Genomic DNA, 25,631 nt, shown 5'->3' with positions numbered 1-25,631 from the left:
ATAAAAAGGGCTGTTTAATTTTCTGAAAGGATTCAGATTGAACCATTTAAAGGATTTGTTTGGTCATAAAACCCGTTAGCGAGACCTCTTCCAAATGTTTTGCAGGGCTCCACACTTGACTGACTCTATGTCTACAAAAGCATGACTTCAAGCAATTTTACTTCAATAAGATGGATTTGAAATAAATCTATTAGCAAGTCTTTAGGGGTTCTTGTAGCAAATGGCGCTTGTTTTGCTTGAATGTATATATTATATAACACCATAAATAAGTAAGCATGTGGTACATGAAGCAACGTCAGCACAGAGCAACGTACTGTGAAATATACAGTAGTACAATTTTTCCGACTGCTGCTCACATTCCTCATCCTGGGCTGGATGTGTTGGCTGTGCTGACAGAGTGATCTGTCCTGCCTCATCACCAGGGGATAAAGTGACTGATATGAGCCTAAACACACAATGAACACACACACACACACACACACACACACACACACACACACACACACAACCATGGCGCTGAGGGAACAATAACCAGCAGAGCATCCCAAAGCCAGGCGCAAAGGAAAGGGGGCTGCTCTCTCCACCCCTACATCCCACCCACACCCCCCACCCATTTAAGCAGAGCCTAGCTGCGTTGGCAATAATAAAGGCTGCAGATGATACTCTGGAGGGAAGTGAAGAAGGCCATCTTGAATCCCCTGAGGACAGACTTTCCCGTCACACGTGCCCCGGCCTCACTGGTAAATAACAATAGAGTAGGGTTATTGACAGAGAGTGCGGGATTTGCTGAGGAAGCTTCAGACTTCATTTCCTACCATGAACCCAGAAGAATGTATAACCATAGTAGCAGTTTTGAAATGAACTGGGAGAAAGGGAATTCAATTAAACAATAGATGAGAGATGAAAAGATCTAATAAAATATTCAGTCGCTCGCTGCCTTTGTTGCCATAAGATCCACAGACAGAAGAGTTTCTAGTACAGACAGATAGCAGCCCCAAAGGAGTGTGTGTGTGCCTGTGTGTGTGTTGTCTGTACAGTAGGCGTGCATGTGCATGAGTGTGTGCGACAAAGATAGACAGAGGGATAGATGAAGAGAGGTAAAAGACTTCATCTCAACGCCTGGTGTCCATGCCAATACTTTTGGCTCCAGATGTGTATGCTTCATTGGCAACAAAGCACAAAGACACACACACACACACACACACTTGCTCCATATCTATCCAACCCATTCAGTTTGGAATATCAAAGGGCACTAAATATGCCCACCATGAAATCCCAAAGCCTGATCTGACGAGTGTGTGTGTGTGCATGTGTGTTCGGGGGGGGAGGGTATTTGGAGCTCTTCATCACCCAGACATAACAAGAAGCTCTTAACCCTCCCCTCCATGAATATGTATAGCTGTATTCACCACCTCCCCATCCCTGTGCCCCACCACCAGCGTCCCAGACAAAGCACTTCAAACACGGGCACAAATTGCAGGGGGGAACTCTATTGGCCTTCACCAGGCCCCCCAACCTTGAATACTACTCCTCAGGGACCTGGGTTTGGAATAATGATCTGCTCTAAATGGTTGAACGCCACAGTGCGGACCGTTTGTTGCTGGGCAGGTACACAATAAGAATAATTTGCTGATAGAGAGAGAGAGAAAGAGACTTCCAGTCCAGCCACTTATCTGAGAGGAGACAATGGTGGCTTCATGAACTGCAGAAGGTATTGTGTTTGTAGAAGTGGAGCTGATGAAGGCTTTGGCTCTTTGCCTCTGAATGACAGCCCATTACGGCCCTACACTCCTGTGTCGTATTTCCTGTGATAATCAAACCGATTGATGCCAGACAGAGAGGATGTTTGTTGACTGGCACAATGTATGGCTACAGTCTGTGTGTCTTTCATGTGATTCTCACGTCTCCCATGTTGTTTTAGCCTGTATATTTTAGGTCAGTGGCTGTCTCTCCCCCGGTCGACCACTTATCTCATCTGTATATTCTGGTCCTGTGTGCCAGCTGTACAAACAGTGTGTGTCTATGAGAGTGTGTGTTGCATTGATGTCTGTGAAAGGGTTCAGCTCCTCTTTCAGGGGGTAGACACTGGCAAGCTTCAAAGATGAGGCACCACTGCAGTTTGTCTGCAGCACTCTGCAAAATCACGGGAGGCAGCTACAGAGGCACATGACACTGGACTTTCAAGTCAAAGGGAAATGTTCAGACTGTGAATACAGAGAGTTCTGGGAATTTGTGTTTTTTCTTCGCACGAAGCAGGCGACGTACATGCGATGACGGTGATCTAATTTCACTGAGCGCGGTCAGCAGGGCTTCTTACGCAATTTGATGCAGACAACGTGAGAAAGTGCATCAATGAATCAAGTAGATGTAGAAATGTGCACAAATCTGAGAAACGTGTATGTGAAGGTAAAAAAGATCAGACTGCCTTGGGTACACATGACCCCAATAAATTACAAACTATTTCAAGGGTATTCTTGGCTTTTGAAAATAGGACAACCGCCTGCACGCAGTCAAAACGCTAACACTGCAATCCTTTGATTATGATTCATCATCCTGAGCATACAGTCTAATTCAGTATTTAGTCAGCTGTGCATCCTGATGTCACAGAGCCCACCTGGTCTCTGACAGGTTGCATGATGAGATCCCTGGAGGATACATGATGAAATCTTAGGTTGCGAAAGTATTCCCACAGCTTTAAGTTTAGAAAAATGAAAAACTAGAAGCCTCCATTGTGAACAATAAACCCTGACAAGCCTACTGCCACCGACGAATCCCATGAGTCGGTAGGCGAGGTAGCGGGTTAAGTCTAACGGAAAACTTTCAGAGAGGGATTGTGGAAGATGAACATGTGGCAGCCAGAGGTTACGGGTGTTCTGCCAGCAAGGGGACTCGAAGGCAAAGGCCTTTTCTTTGTGGCCTGTCAAAGCCACATGAAGAGGACAGCTCCAGAGCTGGACGCCGCCTCCAGCCACCAGTGCACTGTCAGATACATAAACAAGCCTACATGCTCATGTAAAAAAAAAATCTGTAAACGTGTTTTTTCAGTGATCGAAATATTTTCAGACAAAACACAAAAATATCACATGCCCACACATAGAACACAAGCTCTGTCTACACAGGCTGGAAGATTAACCCATAAAACATCCACGGAAACGCAGCAGTAATATATCAAGTTGGTTAATGTGAGACACTATTAAGGAAACTTAAGTATAATATATACTGGTGATGACGTACACTGACTTATTACTGTGATTAATGATTTTTATGTTCATTTCCAGTCCAGTGAACTAAGTGGAAAGGTGATGTAATACTTTGCCTTTTCCATTACAGTGAATAAAGTCTCAGGAATATATATGGATTCAGTAAGCAAGTTATACCTCACCTGCCCCCGACAATAAAAGCAACTTCATTTTAATTTCAATCAAGTATTTGTTCTTTTACTCAGGAGCAGAGAATTATTCCCTTTACTTCTCTTTTGAGTGATTTTGAACCGAAGATTTATTTCTTTAATTTTATAGAAAATTGTGTCTACGTTGCCACTTGCTGTGAGTCATACCGACAAACAATGGTCAACCTCACATACCCCGCTAAATTGCTGGGAATGTTAATATCTCCTGACCGATACCCCCTGAATTACACCTAATTCATCCCACGCAGCTGGGTGACCTTAGTTAAAGGTGGAAACAATCATCTTTTTTCTTTTAACAGGACACTATGAATGAGGCCACAGCTGACAACAATGGAGTGTACCTTTTAGATGGTCGCCATGGCAACGGCTGCAGACAGAGCAAGAGGGAGAGAGAGGGAGAGAGAGAGAGAGAGAGAGAGAGAGGGGGACAGAGAGTGCAGGTCCACAGCTCTGCGCAGTGTGGATCCCTACACTAGTGCTCCACTTTTCCTCCCTGCACGTTACCTTTTTATTCAGCTTCCACACTGTTTTGAGGCAGAACTGTCACATTATAGCCCTGAACATTTTACATTTGGTGTCAGGCTCCTATGCAACAAGCAAGATGCTTTGTTCCAACATACATTTACATAAAGCCTGACGCTGCCAAATTAAGCGGACTCCAACCCAAGCATCAGCTTCAAGAGAGTAACGAGAAGGGCGTAGCATGTTCAAGTCTTTGACAGAGAAAATATATCATGTTGAAGACGCACGTTTATGCTGTCATTAGTCATGCTTCTCCCAGGCAACACACACCCATATGAATAAAACCATGCTCACATTCCCATGACTATATCTTATATCAACAAATCAAAATATAATCAAAACAGAGACTGTGGATTCAGTCAAGCTAAATCTAATTCAAACAGCCAGACACAGCAGTGCAAATCCAACTGGACATGCTGCACGTCTACACAGAGTCAACAACACGACAGGCAAAACAAATCCCATAGAAACATACTCTTCACACACACACATTCTCTCTCTCTCTCTCTCTGACCACGACCGCTGGATTACCTTTTTCTTTGACCATGACCATTGGAATCCAGGTAAATCTGCACCAGAAAAGGCTAGGAGAATCGATCACTGTTAACAGAGGAGCTGCTAGTTCCTTTTTATAGTCAAGACTGTAGAGCAAAAAAAAGAGAGCCGAGACACCACAGAGAGAGAGAGAGAGAGAGAGAGAGAGAGAGAGAGACAGAGAGAGAGACAGAGAGAGAGGTGTAGGCGCTGGTATGCTCTCCTCCTGAAAGCACCGCTACAGCGTGGGGTTTGCCTCCCGACTGCCTGTTTTCCTCCCATCCCTCTCCTCCTCCTCCTCCTCCTCTGCCCACTCCTCCTCCTCCTCCTCCCCCCTCTTCCCCTCCTGTTCCCTTTCTCAGCCCCTCTGTTGTGTCAGCCGCCTCCTCAATGCAGCAACCAGGTGGCTGCTGCTGCTGCTGCCTCTGTCTGACCAAAACACAAACCCCAAATCCTCAATACAGAGCCCTTTAAGTACATGAAGGTAAACTCTGCTCTATGAATAAAGAGCTCAGCGATTTAAGTCAAACTGGGAACAACCCTTTACCACATCCCTGCACTGTGTAACACACATCTCAAAGCACAACACAAAGACTTTGTATTACTACAACAGGTCAGCAGGTGGAGATCAGTCACTTTCTCCAGTGCAGTAATTAGCCTGCTGCGCTGAAAGACTGGTTACTTTTAACAAAAATTAGTGCATTTGACAGATTTTAAAAAAGGATGGACTGCATGAGCCCTAAAACCAGCAAACATAAAGCCATGGAGGAAGTAAGACTGACTTCTTTTGGGCTTTCGTGACAGTAACTGGAGGTGGTTATGGCACCAAAATTAATAATTAAAATTCAATAAAAAAAATGCATAAAATACATTATCCACACTCTTAAAAAATGCTGCTGTGATGATCAGCACTTTTTTGAGAATATTAACGACGGTATTAAGAAAGAAAATAAGGGTGATCTAATCCGATCCAATCAATCCTGTCGACCCGATCATTATGGAGTAGAGCACAGGCTCACCTTGAGTGACAGCCTAAGTTGCTAATAATCCCACTCCTGCTAGCATGAGCTTTGTATTAATATAGCGAATCCTCTGGAATCCAATTACAGAGAGCACGGGAAAGCACGGTCCTGGCTGACCCCTGAGAACACACCAGCTCTTATATCATACGCCACTGACATGACCACGAAAGACATGATGACCCTTGTCTACTCTGCTTCGGAGAACTTACTCATATACTTCCATCGTTAAAAAAAGCTTAACAGAGTTTAGAATAATATTTGCAGCATGAAAAATGAATGCAAATCTGTGGGGAAACTGACAAAAACACTTTGTTGCTTTGTTTATTTTGTTGCTTGGAACATCTCACTGTTTTAGGATACCACGAAGTGTTATGCCTACATGAATATAATCGGACTGCTTATATGCTAAAACTCATCCATCTGCTCCCCACATATATTAAATTCATGGAATTATTTCCAAACATTATTTCCACTCAGCTCTGACTAATTTACTGGTACAATGTTCCACAGTACAATGGGGTAATAAAGCTCCTTTTTTTTATATATCTTTGTCAAATAATATTGACCAATCCAGTGTTTATAGACACTTCAGTGTGTGAGCTAAAGAAAATATGATTTCAGAGATAACTCAACCATGTCACACCAGCAAGTATTAGTGACCACACACTCAGTTCAGTGATCCATGTGTCCCATGCTGGAGCCTCACTGTATCTTTTTTTTTTTTTATGGCTGAGGGGGAGGAATAGTTTTGCATCAGCACCACCTCTATAATTGCTGATGCAGGCAGCCCATTATGCATTCAGAATGCATTCATTCACTGCAGTGTCAACTGTGCCACCTGCTGGATACCCATCAACGTGCATCCGTTTCCACAGGGGCGTTTTCTTCTCATCAGGCGATGGAGACATGCCAGTGAGGCAAACGGTAAAAATAGTTAGCGGACGTTTCTCTAGCACTCCACCCTTTTTTATTGTGAAGGGAGGGAAATATGTAATGAGTCTGTGATGACTAAAGATTTGAGTGGTTTAAAAAAGAAAGACCAGTTTCCCAAATGTTGGCTGGTCAAAAAAAGAAAATTGGAGTTTTACAGTGTGGCTACAAACTGCTAAATGCCGCACAAGGATGTTCTGTTACTGGGTGTAATGGACCTATTATCATTTTGCCTCTTTTAATAATCTCTGTAGGACATTCATGCCACATAAGGCTTGCCAAGAGCAATTCCTGAGCAGCAAAGCCTATTATCCATGGATGAAAGGTTTCTACTGTATTTGGCTCACCTATGGATGATCCATGTCTGACTGTCCATTAATAACCTGACCTGGGAACTACAGACTGCACAGCCCTCACTCACATCAGTGCAGACTAAGCTCTGTCATCATACGGCATGTGCGTTTCACAGACAGTGATAAAAATCATTTGATCTACAGCTATAGACTATTGCTCTGGGTACTGAAGCAAGACTGACATTATAATGCAGAAGGTAACATTTACAGTGAACAACAGTGGTTTAAGTGGATACACTGCTCAGCCCATTGGTTAAAATTAGGATTGTAGGATGCCAGACTACACACTACACACACACACACACACACACAAATGCACAAAGAACATACATGTCAAGACACCCCATGCACTGGATGACGATTTGCAGATTTTCACAAATCCGACAGACGCACAGCTTGGCAGTAAGAAAATACTAATAACCAGGGTGAACGTCTCAACTTTTTTGGAGGATAAGCAGACCTGCCTTTCAGTGTCTGGATAATGACAAGCACTTCACCAGCTTGCTTCTATTTTAAAATGGGTTACAAAACAGTGAGAACCTTTTGAACAGCAATCCTGTGCAACCAGGTTCACTTCTTCAAAGTGTATTTCACCCATGGTACATTAACATTCCTGTTTTTTTAGCTACCCTGAATACACAGAAATGTGGTTTGACTTCAAACCTCCACAGCCACTCATATTCAAAAGCCCTGTGCTAAATTTATGTGGCATTGTTTACAGTATGGAAACAGTGAGCACAATGTTTCAGGTTTGTTGTGGTTGGTGTCTCAACACTAAAGAGGTTTAAGAAAAGGGTCAATAAAATATTCACTATTGTGTCTTTGTGAGTTTGAAAGTCTTCCAAACTCACTTGAGAACCCTTTTTTTCAGATACTGGGTCTTTGTCATGTCCAAAAAATCTAAAGTATCAGTCAAATGACCCAGACTTGGCCTCTGCAGAGCTCACTGAATATAAGAAGCTATTGACTGTCACTGTCACTGTTTGATTGATTTTAGCTGTCACTGAGGAAATGAAGTGGCCACCATAAGCCTTGACTCCTGTGATCTTTGATCCAGGGTCAGTTTGCAGAGACAAACCTTCCTTCGACCAGGGCTACAAGTCAAAATCAAACCTCAGTTCTAAAACAGAAGGAGCTGTTGGTGTCTGCGGTATTTGCAAACAACTAAGTCCCATGCAATGATGATTTTACCACTGCGTCTGGCATGCAGTCAGAGAATACATAAGGTCTGGAAATCTCGATTTGTCCTCATGCCCATGTTGTAATCCTGATGTAAGCCACCAAGTCGCTTCCTCGTGTACTGTTGCTTGGCAAAACGCAGCAGGTCTGCCCTTGCATACGGGTTTGCATTATATAACTATGTAGAGGATGGTGATTAATGTCCTGACTTTTTCAACATTTGTAGTAGGACTTTTTGGCGTTACGGGAGTTATGTTTGTGTCATTTGTGCACAGGAGCTTTCACACATACGCACAGGTCAAATGCAAAAAGCCTCACCAAGTGTAATCACACACTGTCATCCAATTAAAATCAAGTAATCTCTGAGCAACATCTAATCAATTCACTTTCAGACACCTTATTCGCAAACAAAAGGCAAAGCAAATCAGCCGAACCGCAACACAGGATTAAAACAACAGCCTCTCATGGTATTAACATTTGACTGGGGCAGAAAGAAGGGGAAAAAGAAGAAGAGAGGGAAAGGGAAAGAAATAATGCAATTAAATGTAACTTCAATTAAAGGTGTCTAAAAATAGAACAGTGTACTTGCATTAAAGCCATGCAAAACTTTTTTCCCCATTTTAATGGCCAGTTTTTATTACTCATTGATTAAACAATCATCACTAAAGCTGACTGAAATTAAAGTTAATAGCCACAGCTAGAACGGATGGCTGTAATGGAAGATGGGTGAATAAATGTTTCACATAGATCTAGATACATTTTTTCTCCTGTCCTACCTGTAGCGACATCATTCAGCCTCTCACTTAGGTAATAGTCATTCGGGTTGAGGTAGGGCAGCTGCTCCATGTACTGTTTGGGAATGAGGTACAGGACCTCAGCCACATGCCCATCCTCGATGATGGACATGCGCTTGACCGAGCTCTTGCGTTTCACCCGGACGCGGTCGACACTGTGACTGCGGCTGGAGCTGCACAGCTTGCCCAGGCTGTTGAGATTGGGCAGAGTGGGCATGGTGTCCTGCTCCCCTTCAACCGTCCCACAGAGAAGGGTGAAGCACAGCAAGTAGACGTCAGCCAGGATCGAGATCAGACCAGCTCTAAAATCCAGCTGTATTTGGAATTGAAGAAATGAGGAGTGTTCACAGTGGCACAAAACAGAAACAAAGGAGTCAGAGCTTGACGGGCAACTTCATAGCAGCTCATCATTAAATCATGTATCAGTATCCAGTGAGGACTTCAGTGAAAACTCTTCCTGTTAGGATCCCTCCACCTGCCACCTCAGATGGGCAGCAGATGTAAGAAGTGGACTGCTGATGTCCACCCTGAGGTGAAGACGCCAAACAGGAGGCAGCAGGTATGACAAAGCACTCTTCTGCAGGTAGAGCAGAGTGAGACACATGGAAAGGAGCTTACACTGTGAGTGTCTTCAGCACAACCAGCCTGGTGCCTTAAGCAGCTTAGGGCTGACGTCGAGCCTATAATTATCTTCTGGGTGGGGTTAGGTAGCTCTTCATCAGGCTGGCCCAGTGTACGGTGGGGGTCTATATACCTGATGTGACTCATGTGCATCCTCACCATTGTCGAATATCATCCGCTGAATAAATCTGAGACTGTCACACCTTGTTTTCAGAGTGCTAAACTTCACATCAGAGTAGGTGAGAACAAATGACCAGATCTTTTCTGAGAAATTGTTTTAGATGCATCTAGATTCCATTATGTTCACAAAGTATGGTTTTGTGTGAAATGTAATTTGCATTAAAGTGGATTCAGGTACAGAGACTGTATTTGGTCCACCATCTGACTCTCATATAGTTCCTATAGATAACCGCACTATAAAAATCAAGCAGATTTTCTCATGAAATGTGTTTCTCCACTACTTTAAAGTCAAAACTGTTTCACCAAATACGAATCTGATCAGAGACTGCAGGCCAACCCCTTAAGAAACTCTATGAATCAGCCTGTAACATATTAAGGTTGGCCAACAACATCATCTCTGACCCACACCATGGCCTGAACAGTGATTACAAACTGTTACCATCAAACCAGAGATACAGAGTCCCATGATATAATAACGTTAGACTGAGTAACTGGCGCTCTCTCATGCAATCCTAACATTAAATATGGGATTTAAGCCCAGCTCAAATGTACGCTGAAGGGACTTAAGTATTTGTTTTGTCTTTTAATATCAAGTTGCAAATGGAGCTGCTATGACACAAGAAAAATTTCAGACGTGTCTGTCAATAAAGCATCATCATCGTTACCATCATCAGTGTGCAGCATCTCAGCGATCCAAGATATACTTTCAGAGTAGACTGCCTTGGAAGTCTGCCAGTCCTTTGCAAGGTCAGTAACCAGCAAGGTCATTCCATCAGCCAACAATGCACAAACACACTGTTAATTATCAGCAGGATCCTTCAAAATAAAAGATAGTGTAACTGCATCAGCACGGGGGTGGAAATGCCAGCAGTCGCTCTCCATGATCCGGTAAAATCTCTGGATAAAGCAAAAGGATTTTGGAATATGTAACTTAGTAAGAAGACATGTTCTGAGTTTTTAATCTTCAAAGCATCTAATGTCGGGATGGACTTGTTTCTGCAAGACCTTCCAGAATATCTTCTTAACAAGCCAAATCCATATAATCGACATCTAGCCACTGAATTTTTAGAGGCACTCTTTCTTGAGTTAAAGATGTATTCACCTGCCTTAGATATGTGAAAAGTTAAGAGGAAGAATCTGAGCAAACGCCACACAAAAAACATAAACCCACAGTGCACTGATATGTTTTTAAACAACCGAAAACATTAGGGGTTTGTGAAAACACAAAAAATGGCAATGCAAAGACAGTACTAGCTCTTGCATACACACACACAGATTAATAACTCAAAAACCCCTCCATGACATCTAATATTCATCAAAAAGATAAGGCTAATCACAGCTATCTACTTTCTCCCACCACATGAAATGACTCCTTGAGGTACGCGTGACATGATGAAAAGCACAGCAGACAATGACAAAGCACAAAATATCCTTTTTTTTGTCTGGAGATGTCGGGCTTGGCCTGCACTTCAGATTTAATGAATTTCCTCTTTGTCTGAGAGAGGGCACAGATACAGGAGCAGGAGCTCGGCTGCCTGAGTTTACTATTATACATCAATGCAGTACTTAACTGATTTGACTAAATTCAGGCTCCAGTTACAAGCACACTTTAATTCTCATTCGAGTTTCAATCCAGAGAGAGGATAAAGTGTGACAGTGAGGCATAAGCTAGAAGACGTACACTCATAGCTACACACATGCAGACACATGGACCTGAGAGTACCTAAGGACATGCTATTCTGCTGCAGTGAGGCTCTGCCCTCCAGTTGTCATCCATCCACTCTGTGGTAGCTCTGACACAACTACCCACACAGTCGAAAATCAACACATACATGCTCGTAAAACAAGACTGCTGCCCCTGCGCACAGACAAATTAGCATCGCACACAAAATACATCCCAAATGCTTTCACAGCCTCTGCCTTTCCTTCATCCTGCTCCACGCTAGAAGAAACACACACACATAAACACACACCCCCGTGCTCTTTATGTTTCCCCTGTCTTACCATCTAGTCCGAAGCAGGAGGTGATTTTTTGGGCGTAGTTGCAGAGCCCATCGTAGCCAGGCTGCTGCCTCGCTGTATTCCTCTCCCCCATCTCTACACACTCCCACACACACCGTCCTGTCCGGCAGCACTTTCACTCCTTCCCCAGCTCATCAATTATTCAGGACTTGCCAGGACACATGCATGCGCGTGCACACCGACCCTCACACGAGCCACACAGTATACACACACACACACACAGAAAAGTGCTGATGCAGAGGGTCGTGCTGCTGGAGCATGAGCAGCCCTCTCCAGTGGTCGGATAAGGAGGAGGTATCAGATTGGGTTACTGCAGAACGGAGTCATGCCTCCTTTTTCATCCACCATTGATCATCCAGATTACACTGCAGTGTAACAGGTACAGTGTTCAGGATGTGCTAACTCTGCTCAGGGAAAGGGCAGGGCGGAGAAGGAGGTCAGAGCAGGGCAAAACTGGAGATGTACCAGGTGTCGGGAAGAGGAATTTCTTTGCTGCTAATAACTTAGAGGAATCTAAACATCCAAATGAAATGATTACTTAAAGCTCTGTTTACTGGAAAAAAGAAATCACATTAATAATCTGGTATATTGCAGATGGCAATTAAACATAACCAGACCCAAAGTTAAAGGAAATAAGTTAGTTTAACACAATGATGTTTTTCAAAAACTAAAACAGCCTTAAGGCATGTCGACTGTGATCACAGGCCTAAAGATCAACATTTCCAACACTGAAATCTTTTGGTAAACTCTGACTCATGTTTCTGAGGTTTAGCTGAAAATCTCACCAGGAAGAGAAGGAAAAACCTAAAATAAATAAATTCAGCACACTTCACTGCGTCATGACAACATGGTCAAAGACGCCCATAAAATCTGATATAAAACACGACAGCCCAGGAGTAGCAGAAAACAGTGGCCGACATATGTGAGAACTCTGCCGTCCAACGTGTTGTTTTAAGATTCTGCGGCGGAGCAGAGACGACTGGACTAAATGGACCAGGATGAACAATAACTTCACCCACACAGCTAACCAAAACAGTGAGGGACTGTTAGATGGAGATGTTTGATAAGAAAGGCCCCGCCATCCCTCAAACGCCACTGCTGGGGTGACCTTGAACAATGCACTTAACCCCTCTACTCAATGGCCGTCAATGGCAGACTCATACTGAGCAGCTCATAGGTAGAAATGAAAGTGACTGCACTGCTTGAACTAATGCACAGTATGTGCTCTGTCAACATCCCCAGGATAATAAAGAATAAAATAAAAATCATGTTTAGAGATTCTAGACAAAAGAAAACAGCACAGGACATATGATAACACTGAAAGGCCCAGACAGAGTAGTATGTCCGCAAGGGTGTATTACAAGGTGGGGTGACTAATGGAAGGGCATCACTACCAAGGTAAAAGCTGATGGCCCTGAGCTGATAAAAGGGGTGGGGGTGGGTGACTGCAAGACTGAGAGCACAGTAATGGCTGATGCTCGCTGGACAACTGAGAAAGGGGCTGGTAATCATAAATGTACGCTGAGAGTGGAGAGTGGAGTAATTTGAGCCCTTTTTTTTAGCTTCCTGTTTTTCTGTGGGGAGCAAATCAATTACCTGCTGCATATTTCAGTTCTTGCCTATATATTTCTGATGGGTGCTACTGTACAATATTCACAATAATAAAACCAGAGGACAAGTTTAAGTTTTAAGCAACTTAATATTGAACTTGAAAGTTGAGGGATAATGTCCATTAAGTTCAATAATCCACATTAGGGCTGACTCTTGTTATTGTTTTCTCAGTCAATACACTAAAGAAAATACTAAGAAATTATCCATCAGAAATTTCTTGTATCCAATACAGTGTCTTTAAACTGCTTGTATTGGCCAACCAACAATGCTGAACCCAAAGATATTAAGTTCACAATCACATACGACAAAAAATAATAAGCAAATCCTCATAATTGAGAAGCTGAAACTGGAAAATGTTTGTTTTTTTGCTTAAAAAAATGACTTCAGCGATTAACTGATAATCAAAATCTGTGCTGAATAATTCTCTGTCACTCTTTTAATCTATTAGATGACATTGCAAACATTGCAAAAATCATGAAAACAAAAACAAAACTAAACAAAAAGACTTTACGCCTCCTTGTTAAATATTGTGTAACATGTATACATGAAATGGGAGTACTACAACCAGTGCAACTGAACAAGCATTGGCTCAGGCTCCCCCATGACAAATGTGTGTTTGATCTGACACATTCTTACAAACAGTCATGATTGGGTCAATGTGCCTGATATATGTGCAATAATAAATTAATAGCCTCACATTTGTCAAACCTACATAGAGATAATTGGCACTTCACTATCGTTCAACAGTAGGGTGTAGGGTAGTTACTTCTCATGAATAATGATTGGCTGTTTGCTGGGGCTTAAGCGTGCTAATCAGATCTATGTACCACAGGGGGGCTGTCAAGTGGTGGGCTCTGAGCTCCATCGATCTCCACCAGCAGCCATGGAAGGATGGATGCAGCAGGCCACATCAGTGATGGGGGGAGTTCAAAGCCATCTTGCTGCATAGGCTCAGCCATACAGAGTCTGAAGGGGAGTGACATACAGTACAGCTGGAGTGTCTCTAGAAAATCTTCATGTTTTACCCAATAACAGGATCAGACCCATGAATCCAGCTGCAGATTTAATACAATAACCTTGAGGTCAAGTTATTATTGTAACTTCTCTGCTTTTAGCCAGATCTCAATCAGTCAGTTAGAACATTTGATCACGACCTACACCAAGGATAGCTGGAGGCTCTTTATCTCTTCTGCAGAGAACACAGTCACCTGACACAAATCCAGGAGAGCAAAAGAGCCCACCTGAGTACAACAAACATGGTTCGTCTGTGCTGTTTGCAAGTATCAGTTGTTTTATACTAAGCAAGAAATGAAAACTCAACTCAGACAGGGAGAGACTGTTGCACCAAATTATAGGTTTGCATTTTTGCTGGTTTTAAGAGATGTTACTTTTTGTCACCTTATCAGATCAACGCCTGACAGAAGTGATTATCAAATTTCACAACTCCATTGTTTCACAACCAGTCAGCTAAGAATGCCATCATGTGCACCCAGTCCTCCACCAGCAGCTTTCATTTAAGCAACAATTAGATCTTGTGCAGCTTTCATCTAATGATATGCCCCATCCCTGATTAAAGATAATAACAAATGTAAAAAGAAACAGCACTTAGAGGCGGTTAATTCTCACTGCTGGGATTTATTTTTAAAAAGTGTGATCAGATTACATAGTGTTCATATCAACAAAATAAGTTGTAGGCTGTCCAGAAAAGGCTGCAGCAGTGGAAGCTGTAGTTTCAGCTATGCACCGGTGTAACCTACTTAGAATAACAGAGTCATTATCACAGCCTGATCCTCCCGAAAGACGACGCAAATGGGCTCTGTTCTCCTTTGCATCCATCCTTGAACCAAGACCCCCCTCGTCCCCCAAAATTACGAGACTTTTCTCCCCCTCTGTATGTATTGTTATGAAGGCTTCTGCGGCAAAAGATACTCACCTCTAGCAGACATGCCCGGTAGGTAGAGCCTCTCTTTTCTTTGCCGAGATTAACAGGAGGAGGTGCCCCGGTGCAGTTTAGAAGGAGATTGACAGCCTGATATTATCTATGCTTTAAGTTTTTGGCTGTCATTTAAAGGGATTAAACGCAGGGAAACATACATCCAGCGATTTAGGAGACTAGACTAGGCTGCGCGATGGAGAGAGCACTTTCCAGCGACAGGGCGTGTCCTGGAACAGACAGCATCCTTCTTATTTTCCAACAAGTTTATGTCCATATTTGAACATAATATCACAGAATAACGGAGTTATGAATTAAATCATTCTTGAAATTCCTTGCCTGCAGCTGCTGTCGGGTCACCTTAATCTTAAACCGGCTAGCCTACTTTTTGTCTGGGATGACTATGCTGTTCTGGACGTGGTAGTTGGGGCTAAATCATAAAGTTGACAGGCGCTCTGGAGCAATGAATGTTGCTTTTCCATTTTTTCCCCCTCTCCCTCCCGTTAATCCGGCTACTTTAAGGAAAAAATTTTGGCAATCTCTTCATCACCTGGATTTCTTCAACTCTTTCCCTCAAACGCAGTTTCGCTTTAAGAAAGCATGATGTGGGGGGGAAACACTGCAATTTCAGAGAAATCAGCACCCAAATCAGCACCTCATACCAGAGCATAATCAGTTGATTTCCAGTCTGAGATTTTCCACACAAGTTATATGGCTTGGTTATCGGAATCCCATACTTGCTTTTATATTTTTAACTGGGCTTATTGATCCTCATTTCCGTGCTGAACATATTGATCACCGTCCCTCATTGAGTGTATTGGTTTCTGTCTCCATTTGTATGCATCGATCGTTGCCAGTAATTAGAAGTCGGTGTCTTGTCTTCCTGCGCCCCTTGGTGGTTCATGACAGTAGCGTTTGGCGAGGGAAGTGCCACGGTGTCCAAAGTGAGCATACGTTACTGTAGTCTGTAGACGTCTTGTTTACAGTGGTTGTGCCAGGCCTGTAAACTCCAGGGGCTAGCGGCGTGTTACGGTTTTATTGCTTACATTTATTCTTTCGTTACAAGGGTCATTATATGAAACCTCCAATCTGGATCGAGGCGGCAGCAACAGGAAGAAGAAGATAGAGGAATTCTCTAGGTCTTCTCGGGAGAAACTAGTCCAGTCGAAGAACAAAATGTTCTCCAAATTTACGTCCATTCTCCAGCACGCTGTGGAAGCGGTGAGTATTTACTCAAACCATATGTTTATCCACTGCCTTGCTTTTGCGTCCCGTCTATTTTTGGCTGAAAGGGGCCTTTGGTCTCCCAGACAACACATAGCATAACGTCAGCATTAGAGATACGTTGCTAACTAGCGAGCTAACTAGCCCAAGCTAATGTTAGCGTTTTGTGTTTATATGTCAGTTTGTACTTTTTTGTCTTGTTAGCTTCACTATACCGAAGGGTGTGATTTCACGTCTTTTTTATTTGTGATACTGACTAACACGCCTCCCTACTGCTATTTTCGTAATTGCAGCGAGTCATCTATGTTAAAGGTTGACAAACTGAGCTAGTTAGCCACCGACGCCAGCTGTTAACAACCTCAAGAAGCTAAGCTAACGCCGTTGCTAACTAGTTAGCTATCACGTTTCAACAGCAGGGTCTTATTATAATGAGTGATGTCGAAATGACTGGACATTCTTGTTTGATGTTGCGCAAACGTTAACATGACCGTTAATATCAAAGCGATCGTCTACGATTTCTGTCACAGCTTTCTCTAAAGCTTAATGTTGCCTGTTACCCAGCTATCCAACTATCTAGTAACCTGTCTGGAACCTGCTCTCCAGCTGCTTCCGGTCACGGATTTGAAACAATAGACGTTTGGGAGGTGACCCTGAGTGAACACTTTTTTAAGTTAATAGGGATTAATTAATTATTCTGTCATATAGCTTGTTTGTGCATGAGGATAAGCGTAAAACATTATACCACGTGAAAGTTGAAGTGTTACGCAATTCTTAAACGTTTTGGGAACTGCTGGGCCGTGTCTTGGATTACAACACACTGCCAAGTTGTACATCAGAACCATTTAAGCAATGAGAAGATGGTACTGAAAGTTAAAAGATTAAGATCGAAGACACCCATCTCCCCAAAACAAACAAGTCTTCTCAGTCTCTGTTTGAACTCTGAAAGTGGCTGAGACGTGTAGACATTCTGTCACTATAGTAACAGGGGTCTCTCAGGGCCAGCAATATAAACATACAATATTCTTATGTTTACAATATATCTCTTTCAGCTTGCCCCGTCGCTGCCCTTGCAGGAGGACTTTGTCTATCACTGGAAGGCCATTACACATTACTACATTGAGACTTCTGGTAAGAAAAGTCTAAAAGAACAAACTGACATAAGTTATGGTCATGAAATCCACAGAGGTAGACTGATTCTTGTGCAGGCAAAGAAAAAAAAAAAAAAAGATAAATTTACAGCATTGTACAGGTGCAGTGGTTTTTAGAAACGTGCAGAAGCGTTTTGCACTGAATCTGAGAGGCCTTTTCTGTGGTGTTTGAACCTTATGGACAAGCAGAGGTTCTGACTTGTTTCTGCGTTTCCCTCTTGTTAGATGACAAAGCTCCAGTCACAGACACCAACATCCCATCCCACCTGGAACAGATGCTGGACATCCTGACCCAGGAGGAAGGGGAAAGGGAGTCTGGAGAGACAGGACCCTGCATGGAATATCTCCTGCACCATAAGATCTTGGAGACTCTCTACACCTTGGGCAAGGCTGATGTAAGACAGTCATGCTTTTATAACTACATGAAGTATACCTCCAGGAAAATATACATATCATGACATGGCAGCTATATATGTAAATGTGATATTGGATGAAATATAGAAGAAATTCAGGTTGAGAATTAATTGTTGGCACTGAGCACATGGAGGCTGGGGCAACTGAACACAGTTCAGTGTGTAATCAGCTGAAGTACAACAGTGAAATCAAAAGCTAACAAATGATTGTATGTGAATGCATAATTTCAGTGGACTGTTCAGCTAATCAACGCAGCGAGCTGCACTTCCACATGGGGTGTGTGGACACCTCTATCTTAGTGGACCACTCAAATAAATTCTAACATAATTCTGTATGTTTTATTTCCCATCAGTGTCCTCCAGGGATGAAGCAGCAGGTGCTGACTTTCTATACAAAGCTGCTAGCACACATACGTCAGCCTCTCCTGCCACACATCAATGTCCACAGACCTGTACAGGTGAGACGTGCTGCCATCTGAACTAGTTTTTTGATTGTCCTTTTCCTCAAAATGGTCCACTAACTGACAGCTTATGTAACTTGTTTGTAACTTTTTCTTTTCTGTGGCTGTGACATTGCTCTGTCAGAAACTGGTCCGTCTGTGTGGGGAGGTGTTGGCTGCTCCCACAGAAAATGAGGAGATTCAGTTCCTTTGTATAGTCTGTGCCAAACTGAAGCAGGACCCATACCTTGTCAACTTCTTCCTTGAGGTGGGTTGCTATGACACCAGAGAGAAAAAAAAAACAATTGAGCTGCACATTCATAAATATTCATCTGTATATATTACTAGTAAAAGCCCTAAAGGCTTTTTAAGCACACAGTTCAAATCTCTCTTATTTTGTGGTGTTAATTTTAGAACAAGTCAAAGAGACCTGAGACGAAGAGTCCTGACAGAGCAGAGAGGGTGAAGGAGAATGTTTTGGCTCCAGACACTGGTCAGTCTCTGGCAGAGGAACAGGGTAACTGCTCAGAGGAGCCACAGGCTGCTTCCGCCGCCGGCGCCTCCACCTCTAGTCCAACCACCAACAACAATAACAGCAGCAATTACAATCTTGTCACCTCCCTGCTCAACCTCACAAAGAGCCCTGTGAGTAACCCATGATTTAAGTTAAGTATGTAATATCTTTTTCTTTGTTGTGAGCTCGAAGTTGGTATTCATGACCCATGTCCTACTTTCTGTCTCTCTCCTTCCTGTTCAGGATGGCAGAATAGTGGTGAAGGCATGTGAGGGCCTGATGCTGCTCGTCAGTTTACCAGAGCCTGCTGCTGCCAAGTGTTTAACTGAAAACACTGAGCTCTGTGAGCTCCTGACTGACAGGCTTGTCTCCTTCTATAAAGCCCTGCCACAGTCCATGGATCCCTTGGACATTGAGACAGTAGAGTCGGTCAACTGGGGGTAAATTTCTTTCTAGTGTTTACTTCTTAATGCAATCTGAGGAGTAATGACTTGTAACCACCGCTTGTATACAATTCAGTCATGTCATCATGTGAAGTTTTGATTTAGACTTTTCAGGTAGCTCTGCTGTCAAATTATTTTTCAAAGCTTTCATATTTTTATTTTTTTGCCTCTCTCTCTCTCTTTCAGCCTGGACGTGTATAACCTAAAGGAGGACGCTGCTGTCTTCACAGGGAAGAGGGCTCTCATCTCCTTCCTATCCTGGCTAGATTACTGCGACCAGCTCATCAAGGAGGCTCACAAGGTCCTTAACCAGAGCTGACTCACTGTGTTGTGATGCATCACATTGTAGTCAGAAATGACAGAATAAAAGAAGTTCTCTCCAAAGAAGTTTTTGTATCTGAAAGCCACAGAAGGCTGAACTGTGTTTTGTTTTTCTTCACTGTCTTCCAGTCAGCAGCTGCAGTGATGGCAAAAGCAGTGAGAGAAAGATTCTTTGTGTCTGTGATGGAACCACAGCTTATGCAGACGTAAGCCATCAATCAATCAAATCAATCAATCAGTCATCTTGTACTGAAAATCTTGAGCCTTTCAGTGTGTAATGTGTCGTGACCGCTCACTAACACATGTGGTGTGTTTATGGCTGCACGTAGGTCTGAGGTGGGCATCCTGACCTCCACCGCCCTGCTAAACAGGATCATCAGACAGGTGACATCAGAGGCTCTGCTGCAGGAGATGGTTTACTTCCTGCTGGGGGAGGAGAGAGGGCCAGAGACTCCAGCTACTGTCGCTCAGAATCCACTCAGACACCGACTCATCGAGCACTGCGACCACCTGTCAGACGAGGTTCTTATCACACAATTGTTATTATTCCGGGTACCGTCACCATCATTTATGTCTGATGAGACTCATTTAGTGCAACCTTTCCTGATGGCATTAATGTGCGGGTCCTTAATTTCTTCTTGTTCGATATTCAAAAGTACAAATGGCCGTCTGCCCTTCAGAGATTCAGAGTTGCAGTGAATCATATGATTAACCAAAAGCACATGAATTTTAATTAATATCTGACAGAGCCATTGCACACATTTTCATCACACAAAAGACGAGTGAATCATCCCTTTTGATATTTAAGCAGCCGCTGCCTACTTTTCTGTCAGCAAGCAAACACTTGGCATATTGCTGTGGATTTATAGTGGGAGCTAAGCCTTATTCATTCCTTCCTCCCTGTCCCTCAGATCAGCATCATGACTCTGCGACTATTCGAGCAGCTGATCCAGAAGCCCAACCAACACATCCTCCACAGCTTGGTGCTGCGTAGCCTGGAGGAGAGGAACTACCTGGAGAACAAACCGCAAGAGGAGCGGGAGCCCCTGGAGAATGGCCAGCCCCACGATGCCGTGTAAGGACCTGCCTCTGACCTTTGACCTCGCTGAGCTGCCTGCTTTACATGCACTTTATGGAAAAGCTTTTGCACAAACTCACACCAGCTCAAATAAAGTGAATGCACTGACTAGTCCTGTTTTTCCAGGTGTCCTGCCACTTGCTCTGCGTTAATCATTGTTATGTGTTCAGTTGGTGGGATTCTTTTGAGCCATGATTAAGTGGGATCATGAAAATGCAAGTCAACCACATAATACTGTAAATTGAAGTCGGTTTTGGGAGACTGAAACATAATGAGCAATAATTGGCCTGCTTATGCTTGACTTTGGTTTCTGTGATTAACGAAAATCGCAATTTAGACATAAATCCTGAGATATTTGTAAATACAAATGAATAAAGTCATTAGATACATGATTGTTTTAGTACACATACATGCATGCTTATTTTTTGTAAAGGTTTCATAGAGAAGAGTTGAATTGGAATATCTTCAAACAAATCTTTTAGAAAAAAATGCATTCAAAATCTGTCCACCTACCAAATTATACCACAGACCTCAAAGCTGCCACACAGATACTAAGTTCATCAGCGTATGTATTACATGTAAAACTTAATCTGAAATGTTAGAACAGATAACTTACAGTATGTAACACAAGTCATGCTCTGTGTTGAGGGAAATCCTTGAAATGAGTCGTCGATGATGAACGTGCGTTATCTCTACAGAGACCTTGAGGAGGATCCGCTGTTCGTTGACGACCTCTCTCCAGACAGCAGGCTGTCTGGTTCTGATTGGCTCAGCTCCTCACCACCACAGAGTCCTGACCACTCGAAGTCTGATGGGAAGACAGAGGTCCACAAGATTGTCAACAGGTGCACAGTCTTGCTCATGATGCGACATGCGTGGCTTTACTCAACCTGCCTTCACTTGACAGTTCTAACATTTTTATCCCTGCAGTTTCCTGTGTCTGGTGCCTGATGAGGCCAAGTCATCGTATCAAGTTGAAGGCACAGGCTATGACACCTACCTCAGAGATGCACACCGACAGGTAAAAGCTCTGAGTCTATTGTAAGGCTTCTGATAAACTGGATAAATAACACGAAGGTGAAAGTTCTGTTTTAGTTTTTTCTTGCTGCATTTTAACATTATTAACTATCCTGAGGCAGCTTCTTATTATTTTTCTCAATTGTTCCCCTCAGTTCAGGGACTACTGTGGGGTCTGCCAGCGGTGGGACTGGAGGGGGAATCCAAAGCCGTTTGAGAAGTGTAACTTGGACACCCCGTTCTTCGAGGGCCACTTCCTCAAGGTTCTCTTCGACAGGATGGGTCGTATCTTAGATCAGGTCAGTTTGGCTCACCGTAAAGTAAAAGTCCATTGTAATACTGGCATCTTTCAGAACAACCACGCTCTTTGATGTTGAAATATCTGTGTGAAAAGTCTGTTGCATTATTTAAGCTCCACTAGTCCACAGGTCTGAGAATAACAAGACACAGTAAAAGGGATCTTTTGGAAATCAGGAATCTAGGGCTGCAACCAACGATTATTTTGACAATCGATTAATCTGTCGATTATTTTTTCGATTAATCGATTATTAATCGGATAAAAAGGAAAAAAAGCTCAATTTGTTTCCAGCATTTTATTTAATTAACCAAACTGTCTTTGCTCAAAAGTTGTTTCCAACTCATAAAAAATTAAATGTATGCTACATTGAGTACAAAAAAATAAAAATAAAAAAGTTGTAGCAGCTGAATCAATGTAAAGAAAAACATGAAATCTTTTTTTTTTGTAAAGTGGAACCAGCATTTCTTTGTATTGTTTTGTCAAACAAAATTGAAAGCCTGAGAGGGATGAGTGTAACCAGGGTTGAAGGTGTTTATCATTTTTCTGATTCAAATATATCTGTAGTTTCCGGCAGATTGGTGTCCGTTTTGACGGACAAACGCACGATTTCTGGCCAATTTAAAAACAAACTTATTGGACAATAATACCCTCTGTCCGTTTTCTCTAGTTTTGTTGATGGATACATGATAAATTAACTTACTACGCACTTACCGTGAGTCTCCTTCACCCATGGCTCCAACATGCTTCCTCTTCAGGTGCTCATGCATTGATGTTGTGCCGCCGTGCCAGGTGAGATCAGCTGTGCACATTTTGCACCTAACGCTGTTCTTTGAAAGCGTTAATGTAAAGTGCTCCCATACTTTTAACGACTTGGGTCGTACATTTTTCTCTCGGCTAAGTTTAGCCTCCTCCACCGAAACGTTAGCCTCTGCTATGAGCGCCTCCGCCATTTTTCAAACGCTTCTTCCAGGTGAACTACACAAGGCGCACCATTGGTTCCCTTCTCCTGCTTCTTCTTCTTCTTCTTCTTTTACGGCGATCGGCATCCAACTTACCGATGCTTTACTGCCACCGCGGCCTTGGTTGGCTTTCTGCCCCCACATTACGGGGTAGCAACTCTACTTCTGTGTGTGATAACGTAGACCCAACTAATCGATTGTTAAATTAGTTGCCAACTATTTTAATAATCGATTTTAATCGATTAGTTATTGCATCCGTACAGGAATCCGACTTTGGTTCCTACAAAATAAATGGAGCAGGTAACTAAAAATAAAAAGGAGTGTTATATTAACATCTTGGGACAAATGTGAGGCTCACATTTTTCACATTTCATCACCAGTTCATTTCCTCTCCGTCTCCTCTGTCTTTCAGCCCTACGACGTAAACCTGCAGGTGACCGCTGTACTGTCCAAGCTGTCCTTGTTACCACACCCCCACTTGCACGAGTACCTCCTGGACCCTTATATCAGCCTGGCCCCTGGCTGCAGGTCTCTGTTCTCTGTCATCGTCAGGGTAAGACACAAAGAAGACAGTTAGTGCAACAAAAACATAATAATGTTTGAGACAGCTGTTGGACTTTTTCTCATGCCAGTGCAAGTATTTCTCTCAATCTCACTTTCCCAATAATCTTGAGAGCATGCTGCTACTCGACCTGCTTCTTACTGGAAGAACACCACCTCTCTGTCTAATTCTGTGAATCAGTCCAACTACTTTTCTCTGAAATCCATCCCAAAGGCAGACAGCATAAACAGCAGTTTAGAGGCTGGTGGAAGCAGCTAATTTTCTTGTTGATGGTCTTGTTTGTTTGTGGTAATTACGGTTGTGTAGTTACTGGTGTTGCACCTTTACGCAGTGATGATGTGTTTTGGTAATTGCTTTGTGTTAGGTGGTGGGAGATCTCATGTTGAGGATTCATCGCATCCCAGACTTCACGCCCAAACTGCTGCTCGTGAGGAAGAGATTATTAGGTCTAGAGCCAGAGGGCATCAAGTACGTACCTGCACATGGTTCGATGCATTTATCTTCTGTGTTTGCTTATGTGGATTCAGGTTTCATTCCGACTTTTCCTCTTTTAGTGTCGACCACATGACTCTGCTGGAGGGGGTGATTGTGCTGGAGGAGTTCTGCAAAGAGCTGGCAGCCATCGCCTTCGTCAAATACCACGCAGCTGCCTCCTCCTCGCCGTAAAACTCTTTCCTGCTGTCCATCCATCTGCCTCTGCGAAGGCAGACAGGTCAGGATAAAACTGGGCCTTTTTGGGGTGTGGTGGCACCGGTGGCACAGGGTCGGCAAAACATTACCGCTAACTGCTCATCCCGACAAGACTGTTAAAGTCCACACGGACGGGTTTCATCTCTCCCCTTCTTCTGGCCTCTCGGGCTCCACCATGAAAAGTCTTTGGTCTTGTTTTTGAGCAGGTCAGAGCGCAGACACTGCCCAGCCAGCAGGGGAAATAAGAGGAGGAGGATAGAGGCTGAGATGCAGGGAGATGTTAACTGGACTCTTTTCAGCCTCTGCATTTTCTCTCACTGACCTCCACCCCCCCCCCACACACACACCCCCAGCCCCACCCCTTTCATCTTTCTTTCTCACCAGCCAAAAGATGATAGCCCTGTAATTATTATGTCAAGGAGAAAAGATGTTTGTGTATTTATTTGCTGTCCCATCGTCACCCATTTGTAATCGTCATTGCCTTAGTGTGGTATCACACCTTTCAGTTACAGAAAATTGTTTCCTTTTGAAACATTTTTTTTTTATCTTAACCCCTCACGTGTTTGTCTGTTTGAAGACAAGAGGCTGTAGAGAAAAATGCCCACTACCTTCAACCCTTATATGTACCTGTACTTACATAAATACTGAACTGCAGTATCTACTGCAACTCACCTTTAAATGCCAAGTCCTCTTATTTATTTGTTTGCTTTCAGGTTGCCTTTTTAACTAATGTCGTATTAAGATAAAAATGAGTCTAAAACAGTCAAAGTTATGACTGACTAAGCAGACGCTATTTACTTTGTTTTCCTCGTCTTTCCTCCATTTGTCTTTAAGTGCTTGTGCTGTCAAAGCTCATCTGCAATCACCGTCACCCAAAGATGTCACCATCCATCACCGTTTGTTCAGTGAAATGGTGAATTTCAGCAAGTTATGTGAATTTGCACATGGACCTCATTGCATTGCACTTGTTACATTCTTCAGTTTTATTTCATGCTTTTTTTTTTGTTTCTTTTTTTTTTGGACTTTTAGGAAATGTCAGATTGGCATTTGCGGAAAGAAAGACTCAGTGTTGCGTTTTTCACACACCAGTGTTTGCTTTATAGATACTCGGTATTATTGTTCTTACACCCTTATCCACAAGAGAAAAAAAAAACAAAGATTAGAAGAAAAGTATGAAAAGGAAACATTTTTGCGTATCACACGTAGTAGTTTGGAAACCACTGGCCACAGTATCCCAAGGTCTCATCGTGTTTTCCTATCGTGTCACATTTACAAGCAGTATTACTTTTTCATGCTGATCTTGAATGATGAGGAAATGTACTCACGGTGCTGTGTATAGCAGGTTGTTTGATATCTGGAAGGTGTCTCTAACTTCAAATCAGAGTCTCACTTCATGGATCAGTGATTCATGATA

General features: G+C 43.0%; 2 protein-coding genes across 6 annotated transcripts in view; one reads left to right on the top strand and one right to left on the bottom strand.

Annotated features, from left to right (window-relative positions):
• ablim1a (actin binding LIM protein 1a) overlaps positions 1-15,342 on the bottom strand; it is a 37,658-nt gene extending 22,316 nt beyond the window's left edge. For 2 of the 5 annotated variants that reach the window (XM_041050228.1, XM_041050230.1), the window contains exon 1: positions 4,463-4,621. In XM_041050228.1, the coding sequence (XP_040906162.1) occupies positions 4,463-4,484 (22 nt within the window). In that variant the 5' untranslated portion in view covers positions 4,485-4,621. Of the gene's footprint in view, positions 1-4,462; positions 4,622-15,110 lie in introns of those variants that run through there. The other 3 variants (XM_041050229.1, XM_041050231.1, XM_041050233.1) reach the window with 3 other exon arrangements.
• A 691-nt stretch (positions 15,343-16,033) lies between these two features.
• fhip2a (FHF complex subunit HOOK interacting protein 2) lies at positions 16,034-25,444 on the top strand. Its single transcript, XM_041050235.1, has 17 exons — positions 16,034-16,331; positions 17,384-17,462; positions 17,708-17,877; positions 18,249-18,353; positions 18,481-18,603; positions 18,750-18,980; positions 19,093-19,289; positions 19,479-19,593; positions 19,743-19,819; positions 19,943-20,135; positions 20,525-20,688; positions 21,390-21,536; positions 21,622-21,712; positions 21,864-22,007; positions 23,378-23,518; positions 23,892-23,995; positions 24,082-25,444. The coding sequence occupies exons 1-17, from the start codon at positions 16,287-16,289 to the stop codon at positions 24,191-24,193; spliced, it is 2,238 nt and encodes a 745-aa protein (XP_040906169.1). The 5' UTR covers positions 16,034-16,286; the 3' UTR covers positions 24,194-25,444.
• The last annotated feature ends 187 nt before the right edge of the window (positions 25,445-25,631 follow it).

Source organism: Toxotes jaculatrix, chromosome 11, assembly GCF_017976425.1.
Source record: "Toxotes jaculatrix isolate fToxJac2 chromosome 11, fToxJac2.pri, whole genome shotgun sequence".
Lineage (NCBI taxonomy): Eukaryota > Metazoa > Chordata > Actinopteri > Toxotidae > Toxotes > Toxotes jaculatrix.
Note: the sequence above shows the minus strand (reverse complement) of the source record. Positions and strands in the feature narration are given on the sequence as shown.